The following is a 16,247-nucleotide window of genomic DNA, read 5'->3' as shown; positions in this document are numbered from 1 at the left end:
TCTTTCGATGAGGAGCATGCCCTTCCACAGGTTGATGTTGATAGGGCACCCTAAATATTCCTACCGTTCTATCAACATGAGCTGGCGTTCGCTTTCTATTGTTGTAAGAACCGGTTAATCCAAACTAGCAATTGTGTCTAGCATGATCATTTGCAAAATAGAGCACTTCATGATTAGGTTCTCAAACAAAAATCTTTAACTTATTCCGGAAAAAAAAAACAAAAAAACAAAGAAGAAGAAGAAGAAGAAAACTCTCCCACTTAAAGCATTTCGACTCTTTGGTGCCATGGGTCAAAATTGAAGCAGTCGCCATCCATCTCGCAAGCAACGTCGAAAAGGACCTGGAGCTCACAAACATCGTCGATGCAAGCGGTCGCAAGTTATCCATCAATGCTTTGCTCAGCCCCTGAACCACGCTCTGCTCTCTAACTTCAGGAAAGGCCAAGATTGAGCGTAATCTTGCCCTCCCGTTTCTCCAACAAATAGTTTCTTGGCCCTTTCAATGATAGCAAAATAACAAAAAGTATAGTAAAACCAATTTATTAAAATTGGAATATTATGAGCTTGTCAAACTTCTCTTTAATGTTGCATATGACCATTTGTTTAAAGGTCCATTTGCAATATGTTATATAATTCGGTATATCACTCTATTTCACCGTGAACTTAGTCATCTCCATAAATGGAGATCGTCAACTAACATTGGTGATATTCCGACAAATCGACTCATTGTTTTGACTACCGACCGATTTGATACTCAGCTCCTCCGTTTTTTACCTAGCTTAAGTAGTTTAGACTCGAAAATATTTGCCGTAGTGCATGGTAAGATATATCATCCTTCAAACATGAAATTGAGCATGAGAAAATTGACGGAGAATTCACTTCGACCAAATGTTATTCTATCAAACATTAGCTTATTAAGACATGACCAAACACAACCATAGAAGTTAGGTAGTTTAAGCAGTGAGTTTGGAAAGGTGGCTTAGTGATAGGAACAATATTAAAATATCACCATTCTTCAAAGCTTCAATATTGAATGTTACAACTTCACATGCAAAGGACGCTAGGCAGAGAATGAATGCAGGATTAGATGAAACGAGTCAGGTTTCGCCATTGAGGACGAATTCGATCCCTGAGATGATTTTCCACAAAATGCACGTCGGTTTTGCCGGCGAAGTTCAAACCTGATCAACATTGTTTCCGTGCAATTGCATAGAGTTGATTTCTGTATCCTCTATTGTGGATTTTGAAGGGCGTAAGGAGGGTGACCATAATACCACGACTTGGAAATTATCCTCAGCAAGTCCTTTAAATACTTGAAATCTGTTTGTTCTTTCTAGTTCCCCCATTCCTAACATGATTAGTCCACCAAATGCCAGCTCCATTTCACTCCAGTTTAGGACTTCAGTAACTTTTCTATCTCATCAACGTATGTAATGTAGCACACATTTACAGATTGGTCGCAACTCTCTAATCTGTGAGCAATCTCCAAAAAAGAGGGTGGAAAAAAAATTATTTCATAGATACTGCAGTTACAGCCTTCTCATCGTTTTCTGATTTAAATTTTGTATAATATAATAGATGAAGCATTATCATGGAGATATATACATTCTTCGAAAGCTATCCAGCTGCAATCACTAACTCATCTCCAAAACATTTATTAACCACCTGAAGATGCCAATATATTACTTCTCTATTTTCATTGCCTTTTTGCACAAATAATTTATTAATTACTCCCTCTCTTTCTCCATATATTATACTTTTCAACTTCTTTGCTATTTTATTTTAGTTTGTATGTTATTGTTATCCTTTTCTCACATGAGTGTTTTTTAATTTCATGTTGAAGAAAATTCAAAGATTTTTCAAAAGATTTTATAAATAATGAATTGTCTCATTAGGTACGATTTATAAGAGAAATTGTCACTTTGCTTCTTCTTTTTATAATTCTCTTGAAAATTACGGAAATATCCCTTACTTAATGACACTTAGAAGTCAAATAAAGAATCTCGAATCTTTTTAATTCAAATTTGATTTATGTACGTCGTTATAGATATGTATTGTGTTAACATGTGCCGTGCATGCGAGATTCTACTAGTTAAGACGAAACGAGTGGATAATAAATAGGTGGTGGTTAAGACGAAATGAGTGGATAATAAATAGGTGGTGAGGCTCCTTGTGGAATTTAGAAGGGTTCTCCTCGTTGGTCTTCTCGCAACTGATGGACCACGAATTGTCTCGGTTCGACAATGTCATTGCTTGGAAATAATAGGTGGTGAGGCTCCTTGTGGAATTTAGAAAAGTTCTCCTCATTGGTCTTCGCGCAACTGATGGACCACGAATTGTCTCGGTTCGACAGTGTCATTGCTTGGAAATAAAAGGTGGTGAGGCTCCTTGTGGAATTTAGAAAAGTTCTCCTCGTTGGTCTTCGCGCAACTGACGGACCACAAATTGTCGCGGTTCGATAGTGTCATTGCTTGGAAATAATAGGTGGTGAGGCTCCTTGTGGAATTTAGAAAAGTTCTCCTCGTTGGTCTTCGCGCAACTGACGGACCACAAATTGTCGCGGTTCGACAGTGTCATTGCTTGGAAATAATAGGTGGTGAGGCTCCTTGTGGAATTTAGAAAAGTTCTCCTCGTTGGTCTTCGCGCAACTAACGGACCACGAATTGTCGCGGTTCGACAGTGTCATTGCTTGGAAATAATAGGTGGTGAGGCTCCTTGTGGAATTTAGAAAAGTTCTCCTCATTGGTCTTTGCGCAACTGACGGGCCACGAATTGTCTCGGTTCCACAGTGTAATTGATTGGAAATAATAGGTGGTGAGGCTTCTTGTGGAATTTAGAAAAGTTCTCCTCGTTGATCTTCACGCAACTGATGGGGCACAAATTGTCTCGGTTCGACAGTGTCATTGCTTGGAAATATCCTTCATTGACAGGGTATTCAATAAATTACTTTCTCTGCTAATGTTTATGTACCTTCAATCTTGTCATCTCGTACTTTTTCCCTCTCCTTGGCACAGTACTTCGTGTTGTTGTCTGGCCGCCATTTCATGAACCAGTTAAGGACATGGTGTCAATCTGACCCAGAAAAAAAAAATCATTGTTTATGGAGAAATTATAAGGTCCCTATTAAAATTAGGGGTGAGCGGTTCCAGGTTCCTTATAGGTTCCGCCTGGAACCTGGAACCTGCCATCGGGTATAGGTTCCTCAGTTTTTGAAACTTGGAACCTACCCATCGGAACCAGAACCTGTAACCTACCCTGTCACAAGTTCCTATTCGGTTCCAGGTTTCAATAGGTTTTTTTTTTTTTTTTTTTTAATTTCATTTTTAGTTTAAAAATGGAAATGAATGTAACAATAATAAACAAACTTGTCATTCATCAAAGAGTATACAAAATGAAGAGAACTATCAACAGAGGAAAATCAATTCTTGACAAGGAATTCAACTAGATAAAAGAGAATACTTGCATCGATTGGTTATCTTTCTTGACCCATAAAAGAAGAATTATGATCTGACAGAACAAATAATCAATGCATTTGAAGTTTCAGCGGACCCACACTTTTTGGTTGTAAGGATGCCAGGCAAAGTCACAGAGCCACAACCATTCCAATTATTTGACCCTTTCTTCTACACTGCAACATCAGAATTTGAAAACAATCAAGCAACAACTAGGCCTTTTAACACTTTGTCTAGCATGACATGTACAGATTCACGCCTATTCTCATCTACGTACATAATTCTCTTCCCCAGAAGTATCATTAGCTCATTTTCGATGACTCATTCCAGCTTCATGATTGCTAATTTGTTGACAAGACGAATTAGACACGGATCTAAAGCTATGTAGCTCTCAGGTCAATTGGCTTGTATTTGCCTGAATCATTTTCATGAAGTATGCCATTTGGAGATAGCAGGCATTGGAGAGCAAGGAAAAACTGAGCCTGACATCATCACATGAATAAGCTGAGTCCCAATAAGGACACATTCCACAATAAAATTCAGTCTCCAAGCAAGTGACTAATGCTGGAAAAAGAAGCCAACGACAAAGAATTTAGCCATACCCATTGAAATCCAACAAGTGCGCACCAGCAACCTGGCAATCCATACCCTTTACTGCTCAAGAGCTACAAGAAAGGATAACGAGCAATGTTAGGGCAATCAGATAGCCAAAAAGTTTGAAGACATCATGCAATTTGATGGTAGGAATGTAAGCTCTAGACCCCTACCAAGAGCAACAAAGCACCCAATGAAAAGCATCCACTCATTGAAAGACTTATGAATTTGAGATCTCATCCGGCCTGCATTGTGCAAACAAGCACAGATCTGTCAGGAACTCAATCTATGAAGAAGTTAGCTCCTTTGATGACAAATAGAGCAATTCAGCATGTAATTGGATATGAGAACTACTTAGTTTCCTTTTCTTTCTCTATCTTTTAATCCTATTGTTTTTTCCTCAAATCTTAGTGGCGTGATATGATATTAATGCATGTAGTTTCAGGAGTTTACTAAGGTCTGGAAGTAGATGTACAGACAACTAATGCAAAACTGGAGTTGCAAGTGCAACTACTAATGATCGTAATCCATTCTATATTGTGAATTATTCAAAAGTATCAGCTCAAAGATGGATTTGCCGGGAGTAAGGGGCGACATAATGTGGAATTAGTAAGTTGGGACTAAAATGAATTTTTAGAAAAGTGAGATATTGTATTTATTTCCCTTTATTTGAGGGAGAAGGACAAACTATAAACGTACATAAAAGCATATGATAATACATGCATCTGCATCCAAAAATATCTCTATGATTCGCTGGTGTTCCCACAGAGCCCATCTGAAAAAAACAAGGAATAAAAGTGATTGGACAATGATAAGAGAAGTTTGGATCACTCATAGGTCAAACGTATTATGCTAATAGAACTCACATTAGTTACTGCTTGTACATTTTCAAGAAATAATAACTAAAAATAAATATGATAAGAGAATGTGAGTTGACGAGAATAGAATGCAATACATGCATTCTAGTCTTTGACTTTCATACCTTCAACTTCAGGATGCAAGAAAATCATAGAAAGCACCATAAACATCAACCATAGTTCTTGTGCGATCAAAAACTTTAGCAACATGACCTGAAATGCATAGGTAGACAAATGGAATCACAGAGCGACCATTATGGGAGTACCAGATCTATTCATTGCCTGCACTCGCATCAACAACACCAACAGACTTCACAATAGCACCTTTTCTCAACTGCAAATCACAACAAGCATTGTAACTGTTTGGTACCAATTTGGCAGCAAATTTTACATCTTCGGCTTGGATTTATCAAGCAAGTTTGATTACTTTTACCAAAACATTCAGTCTATTAAGAGAAGCAATTTATATAATGCGACAACATAAACACGGGCAAGTATGCTGACTATGCTTTTTACCGGAAGAGGCATCTTTTAATTTTGATCAAGTAAAAAACCCTTCAAGTATTACAGAAACATAAGAGACACGTGAGAACAACGAAAGAAGAAAGCAGAAGGCTTACACATACCTTGGACTCAGCAACATCCTCAAACATTTTAATACCTGAAATCACAAAGAAATCAACATTATAGAGACTTGACGATACTTACAAAATAGCATGTTATTTGACAATACTTAAAAATTAGCAAGCGGCGAGCGGCGTCAGGGGCGATTGGGCTAGTGGTGAGCGGTGTCGGGCGATTGGGCTAGTGGTGAGCGGCGTCGGGGGCGGTTGGGCAAGCGGCGAGCGGCGTCGGGGGCGGCTGGGCTAGCGGCGAGCGGCGTCGAGGGCAACTGGGCGAGTGGCGAGTGGCGTCCACCGGGGGGTCGAGCGGCGTCCAGCGGCGGCGTCGAGGGCAAGCGGCGTCCAGCGGCTGAGCGGCGAGGCGAGCAGGGGGTGACGGTGTCGAGGGAGCAAGAGGGGGTGAGGGGCGTCCAACGGCGAGACGAGCGACGTCCGGCGGTGGCATCGAGGATAAGCGGCGTTCGGCGGTGGCGTCGAGGGCGAGCGGCGTCCGGCATTGGCGTCGAGGGCGAGCGACGTTGGGGACAAGGCGAAGCGAGAGAATGAGTCACGAGAGAGGAGAATTGAACTGAGCGTAAGCGAAAAATTGATTTAGGGTTTTTAGGAATAGGTTCCGGTTCCTACCGGTTCTGGTTCTCATAGGAACCGGAACCGGAACCGGAACCGGGAACCGCCGGTTCCCCGAAATAGGAACCGGCCTCTCAACTGGAACCGAACCGGAACCTCCAGGGCCGGTTCCCCCGGTTCCCCAGTTCTACCTAACCATGCTCACCCCTAGTTAAAACACAGTCCTATTTTGGATAAGGTGCATGCTCTGTAGGGTGATGTGCATGAGGGAAGTGCATGCTTCTCGTCGTGATCCATGCTCTCGTTTAGGTCAAGTGCGCGGTCCTTAGAGGCCAACTGCATCATTCTTAGGATCAAGCAAACACTTATTATGATCAAGAGTGAACTCATTCTGGCTTATAAAAGAAAACTTACCTCTTTCGATAAGGAGCATGTCCATCCACAGGTTGATGTTGATAGGGCAACCATAATATTCTTATCGCTCTATAGTTGGCATTCGCTTTCTGTAGTTGTAGGGACCGGTTAATCCAAACTAGCGATTGTGTCTACTACGATCATTTACAAAATAGAGATGATATTTTTTTTCCATTATTTTTACCATCGGTCAAAATCCAATCTGTCTCAAACAAAAATCCTTAACTTATTCCAGAAAAAAAAAAAAAACCCTCCCACTCAGCGCATTTCGACTCTTTGGTGCCATGGGTCAAAATTGAAGCAGTCGCCATCCATCTCGCAAGCAACGTCGAAAAAGGACCTGGAGCTCACAAACATCGTCAATGCAAGCAGTCGCAAGTTATCCATCAAAGCAAGTTATCCATCAATGCTTTGCTCAGCCCCCGAACCATGCTCTGCCCTTTAACTTCAGGAAAGGCCAAGATTGAGTGTAATCTTGCCCTCCCGTTTCTCCAACAAATAGTGTCTTGGCCCTTTCAATGATAGCAAAATGACAAAAAGTATAGTAAAACCAATTTATTAAAATTGGAATATTATGAGCTTGTCAAACTTCTCTTTAATGTTGCATATGACCATTTGCTTAAAGGTCCATTTGCAATATGTTATATAATTCGGTATATCACTCTATTTGACCGTGAACTTAGTCATCTCCACAAATGGAGATCGTCGACTAACATCGGTGATATTCCGACAAATCGACTCATTGTTTTGGCTACCAATTGATTTGATACTCAGCTCCTTCGTTTTTTACCTAGCTTAAGTAGTTTAGACTCGAAAATATTCGTCGTAGTGCATGGTAAGATATATCATGATAGAATAATAGCCAAAGTGCCAAAACTTGGCACGGAGAGACACTTAAATGCAAAAATTTCGGAAATGTACACTTAAGTGTCGGTTTTGGAGTAAAGTGGAACGCTTAAGTGCCACTTCGACCAAAATCCGGCCAAATTGCTTACGTCGCAATTTTCCGGCGAGTTGGGTGCAAAACGGCATCATTTTGCTTGCTAACGTGGCGAAAAATGCAAAAACGACGTCGTTTATGTCGATGTAAATAATTAATATAAAAATTAATTAAATTAAACTTAAACTTAATTTTATTCAAAATATTCTAAAAATTAAAAACTTAAAATTAAAAAACCTAAAAAATAAAAAAAAAACTTAAAATTGAAAAACCTAAAAAATTAAAAAATTAAAATTGAAAAACCTAAAAAATAAAAATCTTAAAATTAGAAAACCTAAAAAATTAAAAAATTAAAATTAGAAAACCTAAAAAATTAAAAAATTAAAATTGAAAAACCTAAAAATTAAAAAATTATAAATGAAAAAACTAAAAATTAAAAATAAAAAATAAAAAAACCTAAAAAAATAAAAACTTAAAATCAAAAAGCCTAAAAATTAAAAAAAAATTAAAATTAAAAAACCTAAAAAAATTAAAATAAAAAATAAAAAAACTAAAAGCATTAAAACTAAAATTACAAAACCTAAAAATAAAAAACTTATAATTTAAAAACCTAAAATTTAAAAACCTAAAATAAAGAAATAATAATAAAAAAGGCCCTTCCCGACGGCGGCGGCGAGGGCTCACCCTTAGCCGCCCCTTTGGCTCCCCACTTCTTTTCCTTTTTCTTGTTTTTTTAATTTTAGGTTTTTTAGGTTTTAGGTTTTTTAATTTTTATGTTTTTTATTTACAAGTTTTTTATATTTTAGGTTTTTTAATTATATATATCTTTTATTTTTAGGTTTTTTAATTATAATTTTTTTAATTATAAGTTCTTTATTTTTAGGTTTTTCAATTATAAGTTCATAATTTTTTAGGTTTTTCAATTTTAATTTTTTTAATTTTTTAGGTTTTATAATTTTTATTTTTTAGGTTTTTCAATTTTAAGTTTTTTAATTTTTAGGTTTTTTAATTTTAATTTTTTAAATTTTTAGAATATTTTAAATAAAATTAATTTTAAATTTAATTTAATTAATTTTTATATTAATTATTTATACATCGACACAAAACGTCGTTATTTTTGCATTTTCTCGCCACGTTGACAAGCAAACGACGCCGTTTTGCACCCAACTCGCCGGAAAATTGCCACGTTAGTAATTTGGCTGGATTTTGGCTGAGTGTCACTTAAGGCTGCGTTTGTTTTGATTTCTTTTTCTGTTTTTAAACAACTTTTTTGTTTTTTTGTTCCTGTTAAACAAAAAGGACAAACGCGTTTGTTTGCATTTTTGTTTAAAACACATCTAATGTAAATAAGAAACAAAAAAGTTGTTTCTTGTTTTGGAACAAAATTTAGGAATACTTTCCATTTTCTTCTCTTTTTTCTTCTTCTTTTCTTCTTCTTTTTCTTTCTTTTTCTTTGGTCGGTCGCCGGCCTCGGCCATGGCCGGAACCGGCCGTCGAGGGCCGAGACCTCGCCGGAGCGTTGCCGGCCCTCAACGAGGCCGAGACCGCCTAGCCAAGGCGAGGCCGAGCCTCACCCGCCTCAGCGAGGCTCGGCCTTGCTAGGGCCGGCGAGCCTCGCCGTGGCCGGGCGAGGCCACCGGCCCTCGTTGGCCGGTAGCCGGCCATGGCCGAGGCCAGCGACCGGCCAAAATAAGAAAAAGAAAAAGGAAAAATAAATAAGAAAAATAAGAAAGAAAATATAAAAATAAAAATAAAAATATTTAAAAATTAAAAGAAATAAAAAAATTATACAAATTTACCAAATGTGTTTCTGTTCATTTTTATTCTCGGAACAAGTTTATCAAATGCGTTTTTTTGTTTAAAAATTGTTCCCTGGAACATAAACACTTTTCTCTATTTATGTTTCCTAGAACAACTTTTAAATAGAAATGTTACCAAACGCGCCCTAAATGTTCCACTTTACTCCGAAACTGGTACTTAAGTGTACATTTCCAAAGTTTTGGCACTTAAGTGTCCCTTCGTGCCAAGTTTTTGCACTCCGTGGTTTCCCATACTCGATATATCATCCTTCAAACATGAAATTGACATGAGAAAATTGATGGAGAATTCACTTCGACCAAATGTTATTCTATCAAACATTATCTTATTAAGACATGACCAAACACAACCATAGAAGTTAGGTAGTTTAAGTAGTGAGTTTGGAAAGGTGGCTTAGTGATAGGAACAATATTAAAATATCGCCATTCTTCAAAGCTTCAATATTGAATGTTACAACTTCACATGCAAAGGACGCTAGGTAGAGAGAATGAATGCAGGATTAGATGAAACGAGTCAGGTTTTGCCATTGAGGACGAATTCGATCCCTGAGATGATTTTCCACAAAAATGCACGTCGGTTTTGCCGGCGAAGTTCAAACCTGATCAACATTGTTTCCGTGCAATTGCATAGAGTTGATTTCTGTATCCTCTATTGTGGATTTTGAAGGGCGTAAGGAGGGTGACCATAATACCACGACTCGGAAATTATCCTCAGCAAGTCCTATACTTGAAATCTGTTTGTTCTTTCTAGTTCCCCCATTCCTAACATGTTTAGTCCACCAAATACCGGCTCCATTTCACTCCAGTTTAGGACTTTAGTAACTTTCCTATCTTGCCAATGTATGTAATGTAGCACACATTTACAGATTGGTCACAACTCTCTAATCTGTGATCAATCTCCAAAAAAGAGGGTGGAAAAGAAATTATTTCATAGATACTGCAGCTACAACCTTCTTATCGTTTTCTGATTTAAATTTTGTATAATATAATAGATGAAGCATTATCATGGAGATATATACATTCTTCAAAAGCTATCCAGCTGCAATCATGTGCTACTCTGTATCATGGACCAAGTGCTTCTTCATGTGTTACCTTTGGTTATCTTAAAATACTGAATCCTGATGATTTCTGTAGTTGCCGGAAACCCATAACATGGGACAGAGTTTCTGGACCAAAACCATTGCATTAAGATCAATTTGCAAATGTTGGTTGGATTATTCAAGTTAGGATCAAAATCATTATATTCTGATCAATTTGCAAGTGTCGGTGGGACGTCTAATCCAAACACTTCACCATACTTTTCTTTCACTTTTTTCTTTTATTGGACGATATTAAAATTGAGAGTGAGATATTGATCACCAACAAATTATATGTGGAATCTCTTGGTTTGGATTTAGGTTTAACCCAACCAACGAATACTCCAATGGAGATCCACAGGTTATGATAAGGCGCTTGGAGGGGCAAAAAGCACCAAGATATAATAGGATTTAACATCACATTTATACGTATTAACTTGAGATTATTATTACAATTAGAAGACCTATTTTTTTGTAACATTTAAACATGTCCTTTGATGGGTCAATGATCGGTCAATTGCTAAATGTTTGGTCTTACGTCCATATGTCATGTATAACTTTGTAATTAATAAGACTTACTCTCTTTTTATTCCTTTTATTTTACAAGTCGTCTCTCATGTGAAAACATGAACTTGAGATATCACTAGAGAGCATGAAACTCGAGACAGAGTTGAGTCTGTTAGAGATTGCATATAAACAAAACTTGGAGATCCCGATTTGTCCATAACAGGTAAATTCATAATATTAATTCGGGATCGAATAGCGGAAACATAAATATCAACATACCTCCAGCCATTGATGAAATCTAGAAGTGGGAAACCTCAAAATCTTTGATGGATCCACACAACACGAGTGATTTGCAATATAGAAAACGCACGTCCTGTTCTACTAGTCAATCCCCTTCACAAAACCTGATGGTGTGTTTTTCTGTATCATGAGGGTTTGACCCAGACGACCTGACGTTTTTATTCCGTTGGTTACGTTACCGGTATCTCCCATCAAGACCATTATGGTAATGTAATAACGGACAAATATCACTTAATACACGTGGGTAATAAATTGGGCAATAATTGGAATTTATATAGGGAATTGATTTGGTATTTATTGGGAATATAATATTGGAATCATATTTAGAATAATCAAATATATTACATATTTTAACATTCTCCCACTTGATCCCAATATTCCTTCAAATGAATTATTAACCCAAACCCACAAAACTTCATACTGAAATAAAACACATGAATCACGGCGATGAGTCCTCTTAGAGCGAGTATTATCTCCCGTGTATCACAATGTATTTCATCAGGCCATATGTGATCAAATAACTTAATGAATAAACCTTATGTTTACTCCAGGTCAAACGTAATTATTTTTCTCATAATAACTAAATGTATACAACCGTATTGAGAAAAAAACATTATAAATGAATAAAAGTCTCATAAATTCTTCCATATAAAGAAAAATTTACATGATTGGACCAATGCCCATTCTAGAAACATGATTCTTATAACTCATTGGCGGCATGCCTTTAGTTAAAGAATCAGCTATCATCAATCCTGTGCTTATGTGTTCTATGACCACTTTCTTCTCTTTAACACGTTCTCTGATGGCTAAATACTTGATGTCGATGTGCTTGCTTCGACTACCACTTTTGTGGTTCTTAGCCATAAAACCTGCAGCTGAATTGTCGCAAAATATTCTTAACGGCCTAGCAATGGAATCCATAATTCTAAGCCCCGATATGAAACCTTTCAACCACACACCATGTGAGGTGGCCTTAAAACAGGAAACGAACTCTGCCTCCATAGTGGAAGTGGCAACCAAGGTCTGTTTTGCACTCCTCCGGATACAGCTTCGCCAGAACATAAAAATATATCCCGATGTTGATTTACGGGAATCAATGCAGCCGGCAAAGTCTAAGTCCGAGTAAGCAACTACCTCCAAGTTGTCCGTTCGTCTGTACATAAGCATGTGTCCCTTTGTTCCTTGAAGATACCTCATCACCTTCTTTGCAGCTCTCCAGTGGTCCATACCTGGATTACTTTGGTATCTTCCCAACATTCCCACAGCAAAGGCTATGTCAGGTCGAGTGCAAACCTGAGCATACATCAAGCTTCCAACAACAGAAGCATATGGGATGTTCTTCATTTGTTCCCTTTCAAAATCATTCTTCGGGCATTGGTTTAAATTAAACCTATCACCCTTCACTATGGGTGCTATACTTGGTGAACAATCTTTCATCCGAAACCTCTCTAAGACCTTATTGATATAGGTTTCTTGAGATAGTCCTAATATACCTCGAGGTCTATCTCTATGGATCTTAATGCCAATGACATAAGATGCTTCACCCATATCTTTCATATCAAAACTCTTAGAGAGAAATTGTTTCACTTCATATAACAACCCCTTGTCATTGGTTGCAAGTAAAATATCATCTACATATAGCACAAGGAAACAAATTTTGCTCCCACTGACCTTCTGGTATATATATTGATCCATGATATTCTCTTTAAAACCGAATGAAGAGATGATCTCATGGAATCTTAAGTACCATTGGCGGGATGCTTGTTTCAAGCCATATAGAGACTTTTTAAGCTTACATACCAAATGCTCACCAGCATTAGAGAAGAATCCTTCTGGTTGTTTCATGTAAACCACTTCTTCTAATTTTCCATTGAGAAACGCTGTTTTCACATCCATTTGATGTAACTCCATATCAAAATGAGCAACCAATGCCAAAATAGTACGAAGAGAATCTTTCTTGGATACAGGAGAAAACGTCTCCGTGTAATCGATTCCCTCCCTTTGAGTAAATCCCTGGCAACGAGTCTAGCTTTATATCTCTATATATTGCCTGATGAATCCTTCTTAGTTTTGAAGACCCATTTACAACCAATGGCCTTTGCACCATCAGGCAACTCAACTAAATCCCAGACTTCGTTTGATGCCATAGAATTCATCTCTTCCTTCATGGCATTGTACCATAAATTAGATTTATCACAACTCATGGCTTGTGAAAATGACTTAGGATCACTTTCAGCTCCAACATTATAGTCAGATTCTTGTAGATACACAATGTAGTCATTAGGAATCGCTGATTTCTTCATTCTAGTAAACCTTCTTAATGTCGCATCAACATTCTCCTGAGGAGTATGCTGTTCTGCTGGAAGTTCAACAGTATCTGGTAATTGCTTAACAGTTTGGTCTACTGGATCAATATCAGCTGGTTGTGGATTTTCAATGATTGGTTGCTCAGCGACCGGTTGAACTGAAGGGGCGCTGTAAGCAACAACCAATCCAGTATTTGAGGTGGAAGGTTGAGTATCTGAATGATCTTCTTCGGGGACAAAGTCCTTGAATTGATCGCTCCCACTAATCAGATCATTTTCAAGAAATTTAGCATTTCTTGATTCCACAAACCTAGTGGTGTGATATGGACAATAAAATCTGTATCCTTTGGACTTTTCGGCATATCCAACGAAATACCCACTTATAGTCCTTGGATCTAACTTTTTTTCCTGTGGATTATAGACTCTTACCTCAGATGGGCATCCTTAAACACGTACATGTCGCAAACTCGGTTTCCAACCTTTGAATAATTCAAAAGGCGTTCTTGGAACAACCTTGGTTGGAACTCGGTTTAATATGTACATAGCCATTTTAAAAGCCTCATTCCACAAAAACTTAGGAAGTTTGGAGTTGCTAAGCATACTCCGCACCATGTCCAATAATGTTCGGTTTATTCTTTCTGCGACACCATTTTGGTCCGGTGAACCAGGCATAGTGTATTGGGCAATAATCCCATGCTCTTCAAGAAACTTCGCAAATGGACCAGGTGCTTGTCCATCTTCAGTGTATCTACCATAGTATTCTCCACCTTTATCCGATCTCACGATCTTAATTTGCTTGTCACATTGTTTCTCTACTTCGGTTTTAAATACCTTAAAGGCATCCAGTGCTTCGTGCTTATTACGAAGCAAGTAGAGATACATGAATCGTGAATAATCGTCTATGAAAGAAATGAAGTATCTATGACCATTTGAGTCCATATATAGACTACAAATATCTGTATGTATGATTTCTAATATTTCTGTACTCCTCTTAGCACCTTTCTTTGACTTGTTGGTCTGTTTTCCCTTTATACAATCCACACAAGTGTCATAATCAGTAAATCTAGAGTATTAAGTACTCCATCATTTACTAGTCTCTTAATTCTATCCATGGAGATATGTCCCAACCTCCAGTGCCACAACATAGAGGAATTCTCATTCACAACACATCGTTTTATCCCAGCGTTATCATGAACGTGCATCGCATTATTAACGGTATTGTCTTGTAAATTAATTTGAAAGAGACTATCAGACAAAATACCACTCCCAACAATTTCAGATTTATACGATAAATTGAATGTTAAATCTGAAAATTCAAAGGAGTATCCCAAAGGTACAAGTCTTGAAACTGAAATTAAATTCCTAGAAAAACTAGGAATATAAAAGGTCTTTTCCAAAATTAAAACAAAACCACTACTGAGAACTAATGTGCATGTCCTAATAGCTTCCACACGCGAGCGCATCTTGTTTCCTGAATTGATGCCTTGTTCACTTCCCACTAGTTTTCGCTAGTTCTGAAAACCCTACAAGGAATTCGAAATGTGGATTGTAGAACCAGAATCAATCCACCAAGTGTTGTGACTCACATCAACCATATTAGTTTCATAACATACACATGTGAGTTGGTTACCTTTCTTTTGGAGCCACGCTTTAAATTTGGCGCAATCCTTCTTCATGTGCCCCTTCTTTTTACAGAATAAGCACTTGGATTCCTTCTTAATGCCAGCTTGGGGAGGTAGAGGCATCTTACCCTTCCCCTTTTGCTTGCCTTGCCCTTTATACTTATCCCGTGTTGCCATATGAGCACTTTCTCATTTCTCCATTAGTAGCCTCTCTTCCTCTTGAACACACATGGTCATGAGTTCATTAATTGACCATTTAGTGTTATGTGTGTTGTAAGAGATCTTGAAGGGAGCATACTCTTGTGGGAGAGTATTTAGGATATAGTATACAAGAAAGGATTCTGATATCCCAACCTCAAGATTCTTCAGCTGAGCTGCAATGTCCCTCATCTTCATGATGTGCTCACGCACACCTCTTACACTGGTAAGCTTCAATGATGAGAACTTCATAATTAGGGTCATGGCATGCGCCTTCTCTAAAGACTCAAATTGTGCATCAATGGCCTTCAGCAATTCCTTGGCATTGTTATGCTGAATGACCGAACCACGAATGCTAGCAGAGAGTTTTGTCTTTATGTACATCACACTGAGACGGTTGGACCGCTCCCATTGAGCATAATGAGTATGCTTAGCATGAGTACTACTCTCAGTAGGTTCAGGTGGTTCGTCTGACCTAAGAGCATAATCAAGATCCATGCACCCCAATTGGAGAAGAACTAATTCTCTCAATTCTTTAAAGTTATTTCTCGTAAGCTCGGGAACAATTATACCAGAACTAATCGTAGGTGGTAAAACTGCATTATAATCAAAGGAAACTTATGTATCAATATATTTGAGGCAAATAAACTTAAATCATATTTTACCAATGTAAAACATGTTTTAAAATATGAATCACATAACATCAAAAACTACCTATGGGTTAAGTTTCTAATTTAAATTGATTCATAATTACTTCATGATGAAACTATCAAATTATATTCCCTTCCTTAATCCTTGTGGGTAAATTAAGAAAGATAAAATAATATTTCATCCTAATTAATCACATTAATATATTGAAAATTCCTGTGGGATAAAATTCATAATATTAATGTGAATAATTAAAATTATTGTCTTTAACTATATGTGATCCAAAGGCTGTTAATGTATATAATTTAATATAATCAAAGATGTTG

General features: G+C 37.6%; 1 protein-coding gene across 1 annotated transcript; it reads right to left on the bottom strand.

Moving 5' to 3' along the window:
- Window positions 1–5,036: 5,036 nt before the first annotated feature.
- On the bottom strand, window positions 5,037–12,491 carry LOC120290688 (secreted RxLR effector protein 161-like). The gene is made up of 4 exons (XM_039307051.1): window positions 11,870–12,491; window positions 5,530–5,564; window positions 5,186–5,237; window positions 5,037–5,116 (listed from the first exon to the last, which is right to left on the bottom strand). Exons 1-4 carry the CDS (start codon window positions 12,489–12,491, stop codon window positions 5,037–5,039), a joined length of 789 nt encoding a protein of 262 aa, XP_039162985.1.
- Between the last annotated feature and the right edge of the window lie 3,756 nt (window positions 12,492–16,247).

This window comes from Eucalyptus grandis, chromosome 2 (assembly GCF_016545825.1).
Source record: "Eucalyptus grandis isolate ANBG69807.140 chromosome 2, ASM1654582v1, whole genome shotgun sequence".
Taxonomy (NCBI): Eukaryota; Viridiplantae; Streptophyta; class Magnoliopsida; order Myrtales; family Myrtaceae; genus Eucalyptus; species Eucalyptus grandis.
This window is presented reverse-complemented; position numbering and strand designations above follow the sequence as displayed.